Source organism: Dermacentor silvarum, chromosome 1, assembly GCF_013339745.2.
Source record: "Dermacentor silvarum isolate Dsil-2018 chromosome 1, BIME_Dsil_1.4, whole genome shotgun sequence".
In the NCBI taxonomy this organism is placed as follows: domain Eukaryota; kingdom Metazoa; phylum Arthropoda; class Arachnida; order Ixodida; family Ixodidae; genus Dermacentor; species Dermacentor silvarum.
In genome coordinates, this window is record NC_051154.1 from 150,868,293 (window position 1) to 150,888,723 (window position 20,431).

Below are 20,431 nucleotides of genomic sequence, written 5' to 3' on the forward strand. Positions count from 1 at the left end.
GTGCGTGAATCTGGAAAGGAGTAATGGTGCCAGCGCTAACATTCGCAAGTGCCATTATATGCTTAAAATCGGATATATTGGCGGGTTTGGAAGTTAACCAAAGATCAGTAGGCCGGTTGGCTTTGGGAGCACACGGTAATACGACAAATGAGGCAGTGCAGGGTGACATGGATTGGGCCTCTTTTGAAGTCAGAGAAGCACAAAGCAAAATTAGTTTTGAAGAAAGGCTCAGGAACATGTTTTGCCGTTTGTATGCAGGAACTGCATGCATCTTTCGCTTAACGTGTTCGAAACAAGATCCTGTGTTTACCGATTCACTGTTCTTGCTGAAATTTTCCAGAAGGGTCGCATTTCGTAGTCCACGTCCTTCAGTGCACATTTTGCACAGCTAATAGCCTGGGTTTTAAGAAAAAGTGCAAATTTGCCTTCGCTTATGAGAATGAGAGCTATTGCCGTCACGGCGCAAGCATAAACTAGTGTCACTGCCTGCCGGCAGCTGCAGAAAGTAGCATTTCAGGGAGGGCTGCCGCGTGTTGCAGGAGCGGCAAACATCCTCCATGGCGGGAAACATGTGGTAACCCTCCCTGACCGGCTGCTTTCTGTAGCTGCCGGCAGGCAGTCACACTAGTTTATGCTTGCGTGGATTCCAAAATGCGACTCTTCTGTAAAATTTCAGCAAGAACAGCGAAGCGGTAAGCGCACGATCTTTTTTCGAACACGTTAAGCAGAACATGTAGGACCCTATGCTAAAGGTATGGCGTTTCAAATGAGAAACGCCGCACAGCAATTTCGGAGGCCATGCACGCTCAGTGCGTTCTCGTAATGAGGTTGGGCAGCGCTTGATATAATGAGATATAATGCTTGCATATTATTTTCTTACCTTTTTATTACCTGCAGCAAGCTATGGCGTCACATTGGTGTGAGCATATTTACAGCATAGTGTTTCGGATGTGAGGCAGCAACATTTTGGTTGCACTTAGGCATGGAGGTTTCTTCCTCCATGCACGGGTTCAGTTGCACTGGGGAGCCAGGGTACGGTGGCTAGACCAATCTAGCCACCGTAGCCAGGGTACGGTGGCTACATGGAGGAAGGAAACCATGGGTGGCTAGATGGGTAGGTGTGCCGACCGAGCGTAGTTCACCACTTCTCCGCATCATGACGCAGAAGTGGCGCTGCGGACAGTAGAACGGCTCAGCTGCGCGCAACGTCGGCTGCGCTGTGTAGACGAGCAGCGTGTTTGATAGTATCGCTGCCTCTGCTTTAGCTTTGAAGTACGCGTTATACAATGGCGTTTCGAGCAGAGTAAGCAAAGCCAGAATGGGGAATTTGTTACTGTCGTCTACTCAGAAGACACGATATGCTGAAGTAAATTTTCTAGCTTGGCGATTGGTCACATATATTTATTGGTACAAATGCGGCGCTCCAGCCCATTGCATTAAATACGTAGATGCATTTTTTCCATGCATAAAACAAAACTGCAGTGGTTTTATACGGTATATGGAAAGTTTCAATTTCGAGAAATCCAGCTATTGTGTTTATTGCTGCCTCAGTTGCGGTATTTAAATTGTTACTAGACGAATTGTGTTGGTAATAAAGTGCATATGGTTCACTGTTTGGTTGCAATAAAATAAAGCAATATGTCTTGGGCTGGATTCATGAATATATTTAAAATACAAGAAACGCTCTCATAACTTGACGCACCAACATAAATAGCCTAGCGCCAGCAAGGTCGCAACGTTGGTCCACCACATCATAACATTATTCACAGCACACGCCTCCGCTTCAGGTGATTCCTCTTCTCCCTGCTGCTTTCACGCGCCATGTTCTTGCCCTTGACAAGAAAGTAAAGGCGTGTAATTGAATAGAACTTTACAACATCTTTTGTTAGCTCTTTCTTGTGCCGCTCACAGCCGATCATATTCAGAGGATTCAGCTGCAGAAAGTATGCAAAGTCGGCGATACTGTTCCTTCGTAACTCATTTAAACTGAAGCACAGTTTGAAGGCGTCTTCGAGCGATGCTACCAGTTTTTTTAGTGCTTCAGAAGGGAGCAACAGCCCAGACCTACTCATTCTGTTGAATTCAGCAATGTCCCTGAGCAATCGGAGCACTTGGTTCTTTGCAGGAACTTCCTTGCTATAGATAGCCTGCTATATAGAATATAAGCCTAGAGTCACTTTTCTTTTCCCTGTAGCAGCGCAGCGGTGCTCGATGTCGCAGGCGCTGAGCACCTGATGTGCGGCTTGCAAATTTCCAACGTCGAGGGGCTCATGGACGTACGCTTTTCGGTACATGTACCGCTTGCTCATTAACGTCACCGATACTTAGCAAGCTACTGAGCAGCCCGGGGCGAACATTTGCGCTGTCAGACAGCGGAGCGTTTCAGCTGTCTTTCTCACAAATTTAGAGCCCGACTTGCAGTTCGGAGCGAAGCAGTAAGTCGATCTCCTTGGTGGTCTTCTTTGGTGGAGCAATGCCGCCGCTAATCTCGTCGGTCATTTTTCCGACCTGGAACATTCCACATCGCTTAGGAACTTGCAAACAGTACGAGAGACGCGGAGCTCTTCACCTTTGAAACTGACACGAACAGACGACATACAACTATTCCAATACGGGCTTTATTTTTTTGCTCGCCGCCAGCCCCCTGTAGCAGGCGACGCGCGCTGCGGAACCGTTCTACTGACCGCAGCGCCAATTTTGCGTCATGACGCGGAGAAGTAGGTGAACTACGCTCCAGACGCGCCGGTCGGCACACCTACCCATCTAGCCACCGTAGCCAGGGTTATTACAGTGTACTAGAAGGGGGCAGTCTCCGGCGGAGGCTATGCGATGCGGCGGCTCCACGAATGTCGCAGATATGAGCTTCTCCGATAGCCCGAGCGGCGGCGCTGGCGTCAGTTTCAATGGACCGTCAGTTACAATGGATTTCAATGGAAAAATTGCCAAAGAAAATATCTACGATAATTCTAAGGGAAGCTCTTTGTTGTTTGAAGCCAGGACGGGAGTATTGCGGACTAAGATGTACCGAGTCAAGTACCAAGGTATAGACACGTTGTGCTGTGCGTGTGGAGAAGAAGAGGAAACGGCTGAACACCTCATACTTTTCTGTAAAGGGCTTAACCCTACAGTGCAAGGCAACGGGGCTGATTTTTTCAAAGCATTGGGGTTTAGGGACAGTGAAGGCAAAATAGACTTTAAGCGGGTAGAAATAACCAAGAGGTTATCTGATTGGTGGATAAAATCAAGGCAGGGGTGAAATTTCACCCACCACAAAGTACAAAATATGTTAATAGTCATGGCTAGGTAGCGTATGCCACCGCCCGGTTTAAAGGGTTCAGCCTCATCCATCCATCCATCCATCCATGGAGCGTGGGTGCGACGGCGCAGCTGCCCAGTGCCCGCCCAGTGCCCGATCATATTCGTTGGAGTTGCAGAGCTGCGTTTTTTTTTTTTTTTTTTTTTTTTTTTTTTTTTTTTGTGGGCGTCGTCGCGTAGGTTTTTTTTTTTTTTTTCATTCAGTGTTTTTTTCGCACATAGCCTGCAAGAGATTAGTATTGTCACGTAGTCACATGTATACGTGTCAGTATGCCTTGCAGCATAGAGTTTCTCACTATAACACTTATAGTGTGCAACTCTATGCCTTGCAGTAACTGAGCCATGCCGCGGCATCGACAAAATCACTGTTACGCGCCTGGGTGCCAAACAGGCTATGTTTATGTGAAGGATTGGCCGAAGTTGTCCTTGTTCGGCGTCCCGAAGGATAAAAATAGGCGGATAGAGTGGGAAAAAAACCTCCACAGAGCTGACAAGCCCCTGGACGACACGAGCGCTATATGCGAACTCCATTTCGAGCCACGTTTTGTGCTCATGTCCACCGTAGTTCCTGATCACTGTGAATTGTCTTTCTTTTTATGGTCTAGTTAAGTCAGTTAGCGAAGGAAACTGCGAGGAAGGTACACTGGCATCCTTACTGGAAGTTGACTATATATCTCGAAGCATCATATGTGACCGAAATGAGTGCAGTCAAACTGCTGCTAGCGCTACTGCCACAGAGGCCACACAAAACGTGGTACCCTAGCATTGCACGGGCCTGCGGGTTTCAAAGGACCATAACCAGCACGTGGCCAGAAGCGACTCGAGACTCACTTAACACATTGCAGGCTATGTTGCGCGGGAATGTATTGTCAATTCCAGCACAAAATGCCAAGAATGCATAAAGCTGCTTACTATGACGCCACCAGGCGAAAGTTTTCATGCCCGGCTAACAAACTTCTGTGACCGAGGAGGCCTCCTTTATCCCTCCAGTCAGCTGTACGGCTTCGTGAAAAAGCTAGAGGATCTTTTCACAGAATGCTTCTGTCAGAGTGAGCCACACTCTGACAGCGTTATGGACATGCTGGCAGTTAAGAGTAAGCTTCCCCTCGAAGTTGGCTGCAATGTGCACGCTCTTAGCCTCACAGCTAAAATAATTAGTTTTTACATTGTCACACGTCTGCATTTTTATGTGAAAGGAATTAACTGTGACAAGGCAGGAAAGCGACAGAGGGCCAAGCTGCTGAAGTTGAGCCGTTGCTTATGAGTTGAAGTGCATGAAACAATGGCTTGCTGTACTTGCAAATAAAAGCTTTGTGTCAGCAACAGCCCTGTTATCTTCATTTTGCTTACCCTTATATAGCTGTACATAAAATAAGCATAGGCCTGAGCCTAATTGTCAAGTGAACTAGTTTTCACTTTTTGTTCAGGCCTCCCTCCATTTCTTTATGGAAAAAATCAACCTGATTTGATTTAATAAATGTGTGCCAGCGCAATGATGGTTAATAATAAACGCAGAAGGCTACTGTGAAGCAATGTTGGAACAACTAAAGTGAAACAATGAAATATTAAAGCCATATATACAAATTCATTTTGGCTAAGCAAAGGCACAAACCTGGTTAGCATGCCTGATTTTTTTTTTTTTTTTTAGCCCAGCTGGGTAGTATGTGCGCACTGTTTTCTGTCTGACAAAATTTTACATTAGGTCGACACGGCATGAAACCGTGTATTTGGTCACCGTCCCTTTCATTCAAAATTTTCTTTCAATTTTTTTTTACGATTGCCCGATAATTCGGAAAATTCGAAGGCCCCTTCCACATAAGCAAAATCCGTCAGCGACGACCTCTTTGCAAAAAAGGTTTAAGAGTAGGATAGGCAGCAAATTGCCCAAGAGTTGCCGTCTTCCTTTTCCACAAGGTACTATCATGGGAAATATCATGTGGCCTAAACAAATATAGTGCTTGCTAAAGATATGTAAAGACTCTCAAGTATGTAAAAATTAAAAACAAATAAGAGTGTGAACTGCTTCGAACTGAAACCGTCAGAAACGCAAGGAAAATCAAAGCTTCTGCAAGCAAAGCTTCCATTGAAGTTGCCAGTGGCGCCACCTCTTGGATGCAACGCTGACTGCGTCAGAGGAGCGGCTGAGTAAGCCCACTGCCCCCTTCTAGTACACTGTACTAGGGTCTAGCCACCGTAGCCAGGGAGGCGGGGTACAAATATGGACAAATACTGAAATAGTATATAGCTCAAGAAAATGTAAAAATAATTTTTAAAACATTTGTTCAGCTATTTGCGTCGTATAGTAATAAAAATGCGTGGTCTTACAGAGATGCGACTTAATGACGGGCTAGCGATGTCTATGACGCAATTCCTTTTCCGTCGCCTGTCGTCCCCACGCGGTTCTGCGCCATTCATCGGCCCGTGATGACTTTAGCGCTGTAAAATTAAACTTAGTGTAACACGCTTTTAATATCACTTTTTCTGAACCACAGAAACTTATTCTATGGACCGCCAAAGCGCTGGTTATTTCGGGGCCGCGTATCCGGCGATCGACCCGAGTTTCCAAGTACCAGGTATGTGAAATTGCCTCCTGTGCCTCGCGGGTTAGCGACCTTTCGCCCTTTTCGGCAACGGCTAAGTGCTTAAAGTGTCGTTCTTGCCATTATGATGGTCTGTTGCATCACTTTAATCATCGTTTTCATGAACCATAAACCTAAAGCATCGTTGTTTTCCCAACGTGACAGCCATGACGCTACTGATCTGCAACATTCAAGTTCAGAAACGTTGTGGTGTAACAGTACTTTGTGCCATGCATGACACAGTCTCCTTAGCCACAAGAATATCGTTACTAGTTTTAAGGGCTCTAGTATTGCAGATGCTAGTTCTTTACACAAGTGATTACAGTATAATTGAGCTGGAGGGGTTCAGTTTGTGCAGCGTATTTTGTCCTGCGCCTATGTAATCTTGATAAATTGATATGGTTTCTCGCTAGTTTCTGCGCTTCTCGTTTGTCAAATTGTTTGCATATGTGCACGCGGTTAAAGGTGTTTTACATCGCTGCACATCCATGCAATGAGTGACATCTTGGAAATAACTTGCTGCGTACTATAACGATGAGTTGCACGCAGCCGTGTTAAAGAGGTACAAAATGTTAAATGCGAAGCCAGAACACGTTGACTATTTGTCCTCCTCCTCCTCTTCCTCCTCCTCCTCCTCCTCCTCCTCCTCCTACTACTACTACTACTACTACTACTACTACTACTACTACTACTACTACTACTACTAAGAAAACAAACTAACAAAAAACATTTGTTGCCCTTACATTTACACTGTTGCACAAACTGTAATATGCTAATGGTTAGCCATTACATTTACACTGTTGCAGAAACTGTAATATGCTAACGGTTAACTTGCAACACCTATTCGCGTTCCTTAGGGGTCAGTTTTTGACGTTTGATAGCACCTTGTTCATTGTCTTTAACAGCTGTCCATAGTGGAGGGATCAAAGCTGATGACATGAATATATACTTAGCTGTGAGTAAATTTGATTGGGAAGCCTGGTTGCACCATCTCCCTCTCATACATATAGTTATATTAGTGGAGATGTTCTCAGTTTTATATAGTGTGAAGCTGCGGTGATCTAAGAAAGTGGCATTAAACTGCTGCAGTATGTTTGCATGCAGTAGCAGTTTGTTTCCCAAATGTATTGACCCTTTTCGCGGCGATCCCGTGGGCGCTGCCATGTTTGATCACGTGGTGACGCGTCCATTGCTTGCCTCAACTGCCTCCTTTGCCTCCTTGTTTACGATGGAAGTGTATGACGCCGGTGCGGCTTAGAAAACCTCTGTTTTCGGAGATATCGTAGACTGTGACTAGGTGGATGATACGAAGCTTTGATCACAGCTTCAGAGAACATGCAAAAGCGCTTTCGGAGCTGATTAAGCTATGTCCAAACGGCGCAAGCAGCGTATATGGTGCTTGTTCTAAAAGCGGGGCTAAATATGTATTCCAAGCTATCCAAGCTTTCCGATTATGAATTCAGTCAGGATTAGTGTGTTTTGTTCTTTGTTCTTTATTCGGCAAATATTTTGAAGCAGTGGCTAGTCAGTTTCTGACTCCGTGAAGTTCCTCGGTGCGGCCACCATCTGATTATTTTGTCTAATCGCTCGCGGGTGTGCTCAGTTCCGATATATTTGTTCTTTCTGCGCACAAGACTTGAAACATAGCTGTTTTGTACATTGTAATACCTTGTAGCAAATATATATTACAGCTAGTAACTCGCTTACTCTTGTGGACCGTCACGAAACATTCAGCTTCGACCATTCGTGCTCCATAGGTGTAGTCCGTCATTTATTGTGCGTATACAGTGCACATATATTCAAGTGTGCGCCCATTCACTTATTCTTGATACGTCGGCGATAGAGTGGGCGTAAGTTTTCCTGGCTTTGGGACAGATGTGTATAGATAACGTGCGCGAAACTTACTATGACAGGAAGTGGCACTACTCCCTTTGTGATTGTTTAACGAGTGGTACTCACTCTTGCCGAAGTTCTGGGGATGAAGCCCTTTCTTTGAAGGTTAGCGATACAAGGCTGGCGGATGAGCAAATTTCTGTATCCTCGAGGAAAGCCGTACATCACGAAGTTCCGGTAACACGTTTGGACAGTTGCAGCAGCGGTCGGCGAACTTGGCCACACAGATTCATTCTATTCCTTAACATGCTAGTCACTATTTTTGCAGCCAACGTCTTCAATCCACATGATTCAATCTCGCATGATTGGAGCACAGTGTGTTAGCGAAAACTCAGTTGCATTTCCGACAGCTGATCAAGGTTGAAGCGGTAATGGTTTCGTATTCGTGCGCGGTCGCTGAGGAGAGGTATGGTGCGCCGCCGTGAGCGCCATCTCGTTTCTCTAAAGCAAACTACTCCGCGAAAAGGGTCAATACTTTCCATGTTGTGCTTTTAGTGGACAAATCCATTCGCAGTGCGTGTGGAAGAGCTGTTATCTGCATTAATGCAGATTTAATTGTTGGTGACTGTTGTTAGTGATGCTATGTCTGTATTTTTTTAGTTTTCTGCTTGTGTTTAATAGTGTATAATTATTTGTTTAGGTGGGCAGAATGCACCAGTGTCACCTTACCTAAACTTCGACCCAGCTTACATCAATGCGGTAAGCGTGCCATATGATTTACTCTGAGATTGCGAAATGCCAGAAGCTTCACTTAGCAAGTAACTATGCATAGCATTCTTATGGTAATTTCGCGCTTGTGGAGGCTTCGGTGAGCGTTTACTACCCGAGCTGCCATCTTGTAAACTAGCAAGTGGCCAAAACTGGAACCTATCTACTAACAAAAGGCTCTCTTTCAGTAGCTCCCATATAATTGCTGTCACCTTTTGTTGCAACCTGCTGTGGTGGCAAAGTGGCCATGGTGTTGTGTACTAAGCCCAAGGGTGTGGGATCTAATCCCGGCCGCGGCGGCCGCATTTCGATGGGGGTGAGATGCAAAAACGCCTGTGTACCGTGCATTGGGTGCTCGTTGATGAACCTCAGGTGGTCAAAATTAATCCATAGCGTGCCATAAGAAAAGTCTCTCCAGCACATGAAAAGTCTAAAGATGGTCTCTGAATAAAATTTTAAGTCTTTGTTGAAAAATTCACAGGTTGTGTTAATTAGCCACCTCCAATTCACAAAAAAAAAATTAACGGTAACATGTCTCACTGTAGCACAGTAAGAGATTTTGGGCAAATTTGTGCATCAACTTGCAAAAGTAAAAAGAGCACATAAGACAGGGAAGTGAATGACAGATAGCAGGCTGCCTTTTTTGTCCTCTTATTTTGCACTTGTTTTCATTTTTCCAAGACTAACATGACAAGGTATTCCAAAATAAATTTGCTTGGTTAGCTTTGCTACATTTGTGACGTTTGTATGAGTTTCTCACTTGAGCGCAAACCAAGTGATGCAATGAAATTTCTGAAAAGTTGATACACTGTCTCTGGACTTTTTCTTTGCAATAAAGCGGAATTTTTGATAATTAGAAACAAATATGACCCCCCCCCCCCTTTCTAAACACACACACTTTATAAAAATATAAACACATAATATGGTGAAAGTAGGGTCTTTTAAAAAAAAAAAATATGGTAGCTCTCTTAAAAGTCACTTCTAAAAGTTTAAGTCACTGTTACAAGTATATTTAATGTTTAAAAGTAGTGCAAGCTGAAAGGCATTGAAAATTTGAGAAAATAATGCAATGAAAGAAAGAATCTGGTATTGTTATATGTTTAGGCGCAGTAATGCACTGCAGCATTCATATTGAAAATAGGAGTTACAGTGCACTTCATATTGTTATTGTAGATACCCGCCGTGGTTGCTCAGTGATAACGGTGGTGGGCTGCTGAGCACTAGGTTGCGGGATCGAATCCCGGCCACGGCGGCTGCATTTCGATGGGGACGAAATGCACAAAACACCCGTGTGCTTAGATTTAGGTGCACGTTAAAGAACCCCAGGTGGTCGAAATTACTCTGGAGTCCCCAACTACGGCGTACCTCATTATCATCAGATGGTGGTTTTGGCACATAAAACCCTAACCCATAATATAATATAATATAATATATTATTGTAGATAAGGAAGTTGTAGCTGTGTTTTCTTTTTCTTTAAGATGGCCACTTTGATTGTCACTCAGTTGAATTCAGTATTAGGTTGATGCACAAGCGCCTTCAAGTTTAAGCTGTAACAATACGTGGGTTTGTAGTCTTCTGCACAATTTTTTTTTTTTTTTCAGTATAGCACTATCAATCTTTCTTTTTGATTCTCACTTACAGGCACTGCTTTTGTGGTGGAGGGCACCTCGTAATGCTTGCATTTTGTAATGCAGCTCATCTCACCGATGTTTTATCACGTACAATTTTCTTCATAAGTGCAAGTAAACTCTATGCTGAAAAAGCTGTCACAAAGAGCACTGTGAGGAATGTTCTGACAGCTACTCAGACATTGTTCAAAAGCACAGCTTAGAATGGCTGGATGGAGGGGAAGTTCGAATATTGAAATTTCAAAATCGAATTGAATATGAATATTGGAGAAAATTGACCACTGAATACCATATCAAATATAGAATATGTTCTTATATCTGTAACAACATGAAGTGTGAAGTTTACACAGGGGCGTAAGTTTTGCTTGGTAACAAAGAAAGAATAAAAGGCTTGTATTGTAATACTGTTGACAGTTAGACGTCAGAACAACTTAGGAGTTTGTAATTAATAAACAACTGCTTTAAGTTACCTGGGGAACCACGGCAATGAGATTAACCAATTTGCTTCCACAGTGGGTGATCCGCCGTCCGCGACAGCAGAGGCCGAAGTCTGAGTGACCGGCGATTTGCTGGCCACCCAAAGAACGGTTGTTTCTGGCCATTTTTCATAGATGGCAGCACATTGCAGGCTATTTTCTTTTTGTTTTGGGTTTTGCACACTAGATGGACATATATTTGCCTACACTGAGCAGGAGTTGTTTGTAAAACAATGCAAAGCTTCCTGCTCGCCAGACTCCGCTGTGTTGTAGCCATTGCAACCAGAATACCTGGCTCGAAAAAAGGCATACAGGCTTCAGAGTGATTTTTTTTCAACACATACCGCCGAAAATTGTAAAGCAGAACCATTCGATAACGAGCTTAGTTTTCAAGGGCCAAGTTCAAAAGTCCAAGAGGCGTTCCCGTGCAAGAAATGCAAAAGTGCACTCCACATTCCTGTACGTTGAAAACTTTTTTTATGCTTACTTTCTAGTTTTTTTACTGCACCTGGTGTGGAAGCCTTTTGAGAACAAAATAAATTGGACATTTTGTAAATGCAATGTCTGTAGCAGATTTTAGAGCAATTTTCTTACAACGCAGAACACGCTCAACGAAGCAGAAAAATGCACCGCGGAACACCAGGCGTGGCCGTAGCACCAAACGGGCAGAAGCAGAAGTGTTAAGGAAACAAGGGAATAGCATGTTGCAAGATGCACATACAGTATCGTGTTCGCTGATGGAGAGAAGGGATACTACAGTGCCACACATTGGTTTAAAAGGATGCAAACAGAGTCAGACTGGTCAAATAATGAATCGAATCAATTTTATATATAGGCAGCCTCAAAGTGAGCCATTCTTATTGAATGACTGGAAATAATTGAGCAGAAGTTTGTTTGCTCAGGAACTGGCAAACAACTTCTGGCATCCCACAACCGCAGCTATCGTGTAGTAGACTCAATCAGAGCGGTCCTCACATTCATCGTTCTGCCTCCCTTGATTGAGACTCCAATTTTTTTATCTCATTTACTATGCATATTCAAAAGAAACATATATTTGACACCTTCGAATACGAATCAAATAGCAGGGACTATTCAATGTGTATTCGAAATGTCGAATATTCACACAGCCCTTGCCGAATGTTATGATCTACACCAGAGGTCTCGAAACATGTGATCTGCGGACGGCATTTGGGCTGCGATTTTGTAGCAATGCCTTATGACTTATTCTATTGTAGTCTTATCATCCACCGCTCATGGCCGACTGATCCTGTTGATAATGAGAGCGGACCGTCGCTCTGACCACTGACAAAGCATGATAAGCACGAAAAGGCATTATTACCGGAAAGGCATCGCTACAATATACCGGCCTTGGTCCACAGATCACTTGTGATCAGCTCACATCACCCTTTTCTCCTCCTTTAGTTTTGGTTGGCCCCAGAAAACTCTTTTCCTCAGCCATAAACGTTACAGGGAATCTTGTGAGGAGCTATGTGCCATGCATGTGACCCAATGCCTGACATGAGACCCTTCATCGAGGCCATCATAGAATCGCTCTTATCTTACCTTTGTGTACACAGTTTAACACTATTTGTGCAGTTGCTGGTGCAGTCTATATAAAGACACCCTGAAAGATACTCATTTTGGTGGTTTAACTCTTTCTTTACAACTAAAAATGTGCTCACCTTTGGTGATATGTTTTATTTTGTTTCATCACAACATATACCCTGATACTTAAAATTGTAGCTTAATTGTTTCTGAGAATTCTTGTGTGAAATTTCAAAGGAACACCTCAAGAAGCCTGTATGAAAAGAATAATTTGTGATTTTGCTGAAAGTATTATTAGTAAGGAAACTGCGATATACAAAATATGTGCCTTGCTTCTGGTTTGAAAGTTCTTTATTTTAGACCACGGCAAAAAAATTATGCGGATTTGATGGCATAAATATCAGTAGCAATAATGATGTCCATGCTATGTGGGAAATCTGTGGCTTCACAAATGTGAAAATAGGCACATGCTGTTGCTTATTGTGCAGGGAGCATTTGTTTGGACTTATTGCTGCTAATGCTTGTTTTTTGTTTTTTTTCTTTCTGCATTTTTTCTGCCAAAACTGGCCCAAAAGTGAAAGTGGAGTCTTCATTTGATATGGTGTATTATGCTGGGCTTGTGGGTGACGTAATGTTTAACATTGTGTCGAAAAGCTGTTGATCAAATTAATTGGTTTCCTTTGACCCAGCAAAGTGAGAGTTAACAGCAATAGTATCCTGTTCATGTTGGGAATGAGGCAGCAGTATAAATTACATGCTGCTTTCCACTATTTGTTTATACCAACTCTCGTGGCTTGCCAATATGTTGTATATAGATGCTTGGCAACTACACATATCAGTGACAGTAGTGGAGCACTAGAATACTTTATGTTCTTTTAATAGGTACAAAATTTTCTGAGATTCTTGCAGTATAACGTTTTGGTCGGTGCTAACAGCCTCCTGTATACGTAATATAGAAGGAATTTACTGCTAGTCTTGGGCTGTACACTGCATTGTTAAGTGCCGCCTAGATGCCACAAGAAAGCTTAGAACATAGTCTTCTTGGCATTGGGCTCACTTATTTCCAAGAAAATGGCATCTTCCTCTAAACCCTGAATGGCTGGAAAAGCAGTTTTTCTTACTAATGTTGGAGCTGTCTTAGAAGTGGAGAGGCTTGTTTCAACAAAGGGAGCATTGATTCATAGCAGGCAATGTGCAATGAAGGCTAGGTGTAAGTCTTCAGCATAACTTAACGACATATTGTAGCTCAAAGGCACAATCACAGAGAAGACACTCGCATCACAGGCGCTACTAACAACTTTATTCAGAAGACTGCGAGATACAGTATATATATATATATATATATATACTGTTCCCAGTGTGCAGGGGCACCAGCCACCGCGGGCAGACTGGGGAGGGCGATTATTAGAACTAGCAAGATCAGTTGAAAGGGCTACAGAAAGTATGCTGTGTGTTGTACAAAACAACAGAAGTCTGACTTGCACAAGCAAGTAAAATGCTTCCAATAGCTCACATGCCGTTTTGTCATTGCTTCGGCCTGGGACCTTCGCATCATGAAATCTTGACTGACAAGGGCAGGCTTTACAGTGCACTGAAAGATGTGCAGTCATGTGTTCAAGCTATTAGCATGCTCCCTCATTCGATCATTGACACACTGGCCAGTTTGTCCTACCTAGGACTTTCCACATGACAGGGGGATTTCATAAACCACCCTGGTGGCACACCACACATAAGGCTTTACTTGGCAGCCTGTCTTAGAGCTGCCCATTATACCGGGACACAGTTGGGCCAGCTTGCTAGGGAGTGGAGAATACGACAGGCACACCGTACCTGTCTCTTTAAGATGTGGCTCATCTTGTGATTATACGACGTGACTTCTGGCCCTTGCCCAATATGTTGGTGTGCCAACATTTAGCTTCTGTTGCAGGGATTCGGCCACTGACGTCAGGACCGAACGAGGGTAACTGGCTTTTGAAAGCCAAATTAATTGCTTGTAAAAACTGACCTGCATCTTGTGTTCACAGGACCTCTTGAGTACTGACCCCAAGCAAAGTGTAGTAATGGCTCTTTTCACAAGTGTAGAGTCCATGGAGGCGCATTGCCAAAGTTCTTCCGTTGCTCACAGTGAATAGCCTTTGAAGGTCCTTTTAAAACATGGGGCTTAAATCCAAGAACTGCAGGGTCAACAGGGAGAGTTCAAAGGTAAAAGAATGCCCCCCTCTTAAAAAGCATCGTCCCGATGCTACAAACACGAGAGCAAATAAACTAAAGCACACATAGTAAAGAAAAATAACAAAGTCCAAGAATTAGCGCTGGTAGAAGGGATTAAGGCGCACAACATGGTTCAGGTTGCGAGCGGCACCGCTGTGATTGCGTAATGCCATCTGGCACGACCTCATAGTCTAGTGCGCCAATTCGTTGGATGATCTTGTAGGGTCCGAGATAGCATCGCAAAATTTTCTCGCTATATCCTCGTCGGCGTATCAGGGTCCAGACCCAGACATGGTCACCGGGCTGGTATTCCACGTAACATCGTCGAAGATTGTAGTGTCGGCTGTCTGTCCTTTGCTGGTTCTTGATTTGCAACGATAGCGGCGAGCACAGTCGTTGATCATCGAAAATCTCATCTGCGTGTCAAGCGCGTCGGCATTTATACATGACTGTTCGAAAGTTCCAGGGTAATTGCTGGTGTCCGCATGTCTTTTAGCAACTACTACACAATTCGTGTTGCGCATGCAATCTGATTATAATAGGTTTGGCAAGAACCTATGCAACGGATAGAATCAACGATAACATTCAAGTAAGTTCAAAATCATACAGGCGTGTCTTGCGCTGAGCAATAATTTTAAGTTGTTAGCGGGTGAAATGCAGTCCCTGAGAAAAGGATAAATAAGTACATGTGCCAATATACTGTATCTCGCTGTCCTTTTAATAAAGTTATTAGTAGCACCGGTGACATGAGTCTCCGTCTTCCTTGTTATTGTGCCTTTGCGCTACAGTATGTATTTAAAGTAAACACCAACTAGCCCAACAATGTCATCCTGCAGAATATTTCTGTATAACTGATTCCGCCTAAAGAAAATGTTTTAGCAAGAACATTTCTGGGATCATGTAGTCGTTAGGTGCCTTGATGAATGCCAGCAAACTTAAAAAATAAAGATTCAGGATTAATGAGATGTTTTTTGAAGATTTTTTTTCCCCAGTACTTATTGTGGTAAGTATGCAGATGTAGACCCTTTTCACGGAGCAGTTCGCTCTAGAGGAATCAGATGGCGCCTTTCGGCGGCGAGTCGCTCATTGCATCAGTGAAAGCGCACGACTGCCAAACCATTACCACTTCTGCCCTGCTACTGTGCGATCAGCTGTCAGAAATGCAACTGGGTGTTCCGAACGCACTGAGCTCCTTTTATGCTGCAAAATGTGGAACGGTAGAGGGAACATATGGGCAGTAATTGGCTGTAAAAATAGTAACTGGCATTTTAAGGAAAGGAATTAATCTGTGTGGCAAAGTTTACGAACCGCTGATACGCAAGGACTGTCTGTGTTACTGGCCCTTTGCAATGCACGGCTTTCCTCAAAGATAAAAAAAAATTTAACTCATTCACCAGTGTTGTATCGCTAACCTCCAAAGAAAGAACTTCAACCCCGGATCGTCGGCAAGAGTGAGTAAGTACTGCTTGGTACACAGTGACAAAGGGAGTAGCACCGCTTCCTGGCATAGTAAGTTTCTCTCACGTTATCTACACACACCCACACTGATGCATGGATGGTGGTGACTGCATCGACAGCATTCAAATGTTTGAAGTTGTGGCAGTCCACAGGAGTGAGCAAGTCGCTAGCGATAATACATCTTTGCTACAAGCTATTAGAAAGTACAGAACATCTACACACCAAGCCTTGTGCGCAGCCAGAACAAATCTATCACATGCTGAGTACACCCGTGGGGTTATGGGTAGAAAATAAACCATCCGATAGTGACTGCACCGAGGAACTTTGCTCAATCAGAAACATGACAAGCCGCTGCTTCGAAATGTTAGCCAAATGAAGAGCAAAACACACTGATCCTGACCTAATTCACAAGTGGAAATTTTGAACAGCTTGGAATACATTACTAGCCCCGCTTCTAGTGCAAGCACCGTATACGCTGCTTGCGCTGTTTGCACAAGGCATAATGAGCTCTGAAAGCACTTACATGTCCTTTGATGTTGTGGCCAAAGCTTCGTGTTGTCCACCATTCACCGTCTACGATATCTGCTGAAACTCTGTTTCAGGGGTGCCAGGGGTGCCATGCACACCCATTGTAAACACTGAGGCAATGGAGGCAGCTGAGGCAAGCAATGGACAGGTCACCACGTGATTAAACGTGGTGGCGCCCACAGGATTACCGCTAGAAGGGTCTATAAGTAGTGGCTGTATATTTGACAGGGGAAATGGACAGACAAAGTTTGCTTGTGTCATGCACCTAAGCACTGCCTATTTATTTATTTATTTATTGTGATGCAGGGTGGACCAGAATGGATTTTTCCAGAGGGTGCATCACGGCAACGGGGGCGTTTTGAATTGGCTTTCTCACAAATCGGTGGTTCAGTAATGGTTGGTGAGTGCAGTTTAACATTGATTTCACACTGGCACTTTTCAGTGCATCTGAGCCTTAAGAGACATGTGAAGCTTGAGTAACCTTGTATGACTGGTGGTAAGCACAAATGGCACTGTAACCACAATAACAATGCAACTTAAAGCATTTTTTTTTTTGTAAAATTAACACAATCAAAAGAGTGATGACTTGCTGAGCAACAACTGGACCGTGTCAGGAATTGGATAAGAATTCTTGTACTGTGAGTTCAGTTTCTAGATTGCACTGGATATACTGAAAACCATGAGCTGAGTTGTCACTTTCAATTGATTGGTGTTATTACATGTGGTGGTGCAGCAGATTGTCCGCAGCTTCTTTTTGTAGTCTGTTTTTCTATAAACTCGAATTTGTTAGCTGTGTGAGCTGCATGCAATGGCTGAATCCTCTGTTTTAATTTTTCTATTTCACTTTCGGGGTTTCTGGCTAATGATTTCTGCGGTATTGAGGCAAGCAGCTATGTTATCATTTGGATAAGATGGTATGGCATGGTTCATAATTAATTTAGACAAGGACATAAATGAAATAGTAGCACTTGTTTGTATCCATTTCTTCAACTTTTGATGTCTTTTTTTGCAACGTTAAGTCTTGAAGTTATGGCATTCACTGTAAAAATCCTTGTGGATTTGTGTTGAGTCTTCTGGGTTGTTTCTCTTGTGTTTTGAGAGAGAGAAATGACAGTTATTTCTTTTGTTTCAACTGCTGTTTTGTTTGCCAAAAATCCTTGTTACAGGGGCAGCCTTTGGTGGAGTAACAGGATTTTACAGAGGCCTACGAGAGACAAGCCTTGCAGGGCACACTGGCAGTGTGCGACGCACTCAGTGGGTTGATCTGCTTTCTATTTTTTTTTGTGTTTTCACTTCAAATATGAGACCCCCCCCTTTTTTTTATTTGGCACTTCTGTCATGTTCTTTTTTCTTCTTCTGCATTTTCCCTACATCACATTTTGATATTGTAGGTGCATCACTGTTGGGTGCCTATGACGAGGGATTGAAAATGTTTTGGGTTTAAGCTAGTGCTGCTGTGCCCAGCATTTCAGTTTCCGAGCAGCAACTCGGAAATTGTGGCCAGCAACAGCTATCACTATGCGTACCCACTGCTGCAAGTAGTACGAACCTGTTGTTGAGGATGCTTTGGAAATGTAGCATATTCCAGAGCAGGAGACAAGGCGAGGTAAATAGTCGGCACAGCACCAGGCATGGGAGCACGTAGTCTTGGTGGGCCAGACCCGTCCCGCTGACCTGGGTCGGGCTGGATCAACCTACACCATGCAGTTGGGCTTACTGAGCCCGACTCGACACTTGTTAGCCCAACCGGCTAGCGTTTACCTGAACTTTTCACCAGCATATTCCATCCCGACAAGCCCACTCGACCCGGTTGTCAGGTTCATGTAAGCGCCCTAAAGGGCCAGAAAAAAGTGGTGCCATATAGCCTAGGTCGAAAGTATTGTGCAGCAGCAAGCATAACTGTTGCTGGATTGTGCGTACACTTTTGTTTAATTCAATAGAAATGTTTTAACACACACCACATTAATTTTAATGCAAGCAATGATTAAGTTCTCTGTTTTACAACTACAAGTATGGGCATGAGAGTACTCCCTTAGTGGAAGGGTGACCGTGTGACACCGAGTGCATCTCCCTCGAGATAAAGACGACGGACTTAAAAGGAGTTTGCGGGTGCCCGTCTGACAAAGTTAATCCGAACAAATTTTCGGGCCCCTTCGAGTTTGTATTATAGAGACTTGACTGTATTTACCTGAAGCAGTTGAAATATGTGTGTCAAGGCAGAAGCACTGGCATCCATTCAAACTTATTTACGTGGGAAAAGGTCCTACACAATCACTGACACATTTTTGGGCATGGCATGGACCACGAAAATATTTGAATAATTGGGCTGTCAGAAGGAAGGAGTTCATATATACTGGGTGTTTTGCATTCAATGTGTAGTCTGATGTGCGTTGCACGTTGTTGCACATGTGTCACTGAATACAAGTCACAGGCACTTGAGGTTCCACTGCTGGAATTTCATTTTACAATTTCCGCCTACACACGAGCTTTCTCTGCTGTGCTCGGTAAGCACACAAAATCGGTAAAAAGCAAGTACACGGGTGACCGTCAATCTGGCCTGTGCATGAGCCTTGCCTCCGACTTGGTTGCTACTGCAGTGACTTTTGTTGCCTACCCTTTATTTCAAGAGAGAAAGAACCCAGTCAAGATAATCTGCAGAGTCTGAAATTTCAATGTATGGTCAGCCAGCACAGAGGAGTTAAGGGGGGACATGGCAATGAAAACTTTCTTTTTATGGGAATAAATTGATGAAATTTGGCATGCAGGTGTGATTTGTTATGCTGATACCATAACTGTAATCAGTTTTGTGCTATCTATTATAGTTTTTGAGTTATAACATTTGACAGCCTTTAATGGTCATCCCCAAATTAAATAATTACACATAAGTTCGCCAAGATTTTCACATCAGCATGTTCACAAAGGCCCATTCTGGGCAATAAAGTTATTGGTTTATTTTTAAAACGCCAAAGTGAGCACCAAATTGTTTTTTGAGCTTTCCTATGCATATTGTCTTACTAACGACCTTTGCAGAAAACGACATTATACATTTTTTATGAGGTGCAGATAAAAATGGACACTCATGGACAGTTGCACTCATCAATGTTTCAGGATCTAAGTGCAAAAAACAAAATGATTCTGTCTTCATTCGTTGTGAAATGGCACTGGGATGACTGAAAGCAACTGTACAAAAAATGAAAGCTGAGAAAATGGAGCTCGGAGCCCGATTTTTTCGCAATTTTTGATGACAGCACTCTAGGAAAGTGCTGTTTTCTCAATTTCTGTCGTGTATTTTGCTATATTTCACCACGAGGTAAATGAAGTTCCGAGGATCGCAAAAGAAAATAAATCGGATAATCGAAAATATTGACCAATTTGACCACTTTGATTGCCACGTCCCCCCTTAAGCTGTAAAATTGGGCTTTCCGAAACAAATGGCCACCACGTGCAGCATATCAGCTGTTTTGCATTGCCATTCGTTGCTGCTGAACCACTCAGGTTGGCTGGTTTCAACTTCCACAGTCTGATGCTTGTGAACTAGACCTGCAGAATCAAACATGCATTTGTTCACACTGGTGCAACAGCCATTCACATGTTTTCAGAATGCAGACAATGTGAATGCTCATCATAGTGTTGGCAATGCATGGCCATGTGGAAGCACAGGGGAGGACTGGGAGGGCGAACGGAATGGCATGCAAATAATTCAGCTTACTAGTAGGCCATGCTGTGAAGGCACCAATGGACTGTGCTATAGTCGGATGGCAAGAAGAGCCTCAATTATTCTGAAGGGACTGGCCAACCACTCAACGAAACATGCCTTCTCGCTGCAGCAGCTAGAAAATTTAACAAAAAGGAACTTAGGAATGTCATAGCTTCTTTGCCACTTGTCTGAGTGTTGGTGATTGTGGCTTGTGAATTAGGATTAATGTAATGGTGCTAAAATGTGTCCAGATCACCTGAAAATTTTAACATACATGTTGGGCTTCAGCGGGGAAACTTTATGAATTTTTATTATCCTGACATTCGTATCGGCTAATCGTATCACTGAGATCTTACCATGGTGCTTTTATCAGCAAATTGTGCAAACCTGCA

General features: G+C 43.5%; 1 protein-coding gene across 1 annotated transcript in view; it reads left to right on the forward strand.

Annotated features, from left to right (window-relative positions):
- Positions 1 to 5,680: 5,680 nt before the first annotated feature.
- The window catches only part of LOC119436238 (mitochondrial import inner membrane translocase subunit Tim23-like), a 48,191-nt gene continuing 33,440 nt past the window's right edge, over positions 5,681 to 20,431 (forward strand). Inside the window, exons 1-4 of the mRNA XM_037703031.1 lie at positions 5,681 to 5,888; positions 8,428 to 8,486; positions 16,649 to 16,742; positions 17,509 to 17,596. Coding sequence (XP_037558959.1) covers positions 5,819 to 5,888; positions 8,428 to 8,486; positions 16,649 to 16,742; positions 17,509 to 17,596 — 311 coding nt within the window. The 5' untranslated portion in view covers positions 5,681 to 5,818. The remainder of the gene's footprint in view (positions 5,889 to 8,427; positions 8,487 to 16,648; positions 16,743 to 17,508; positions 17,597 to 20,431) is intronic.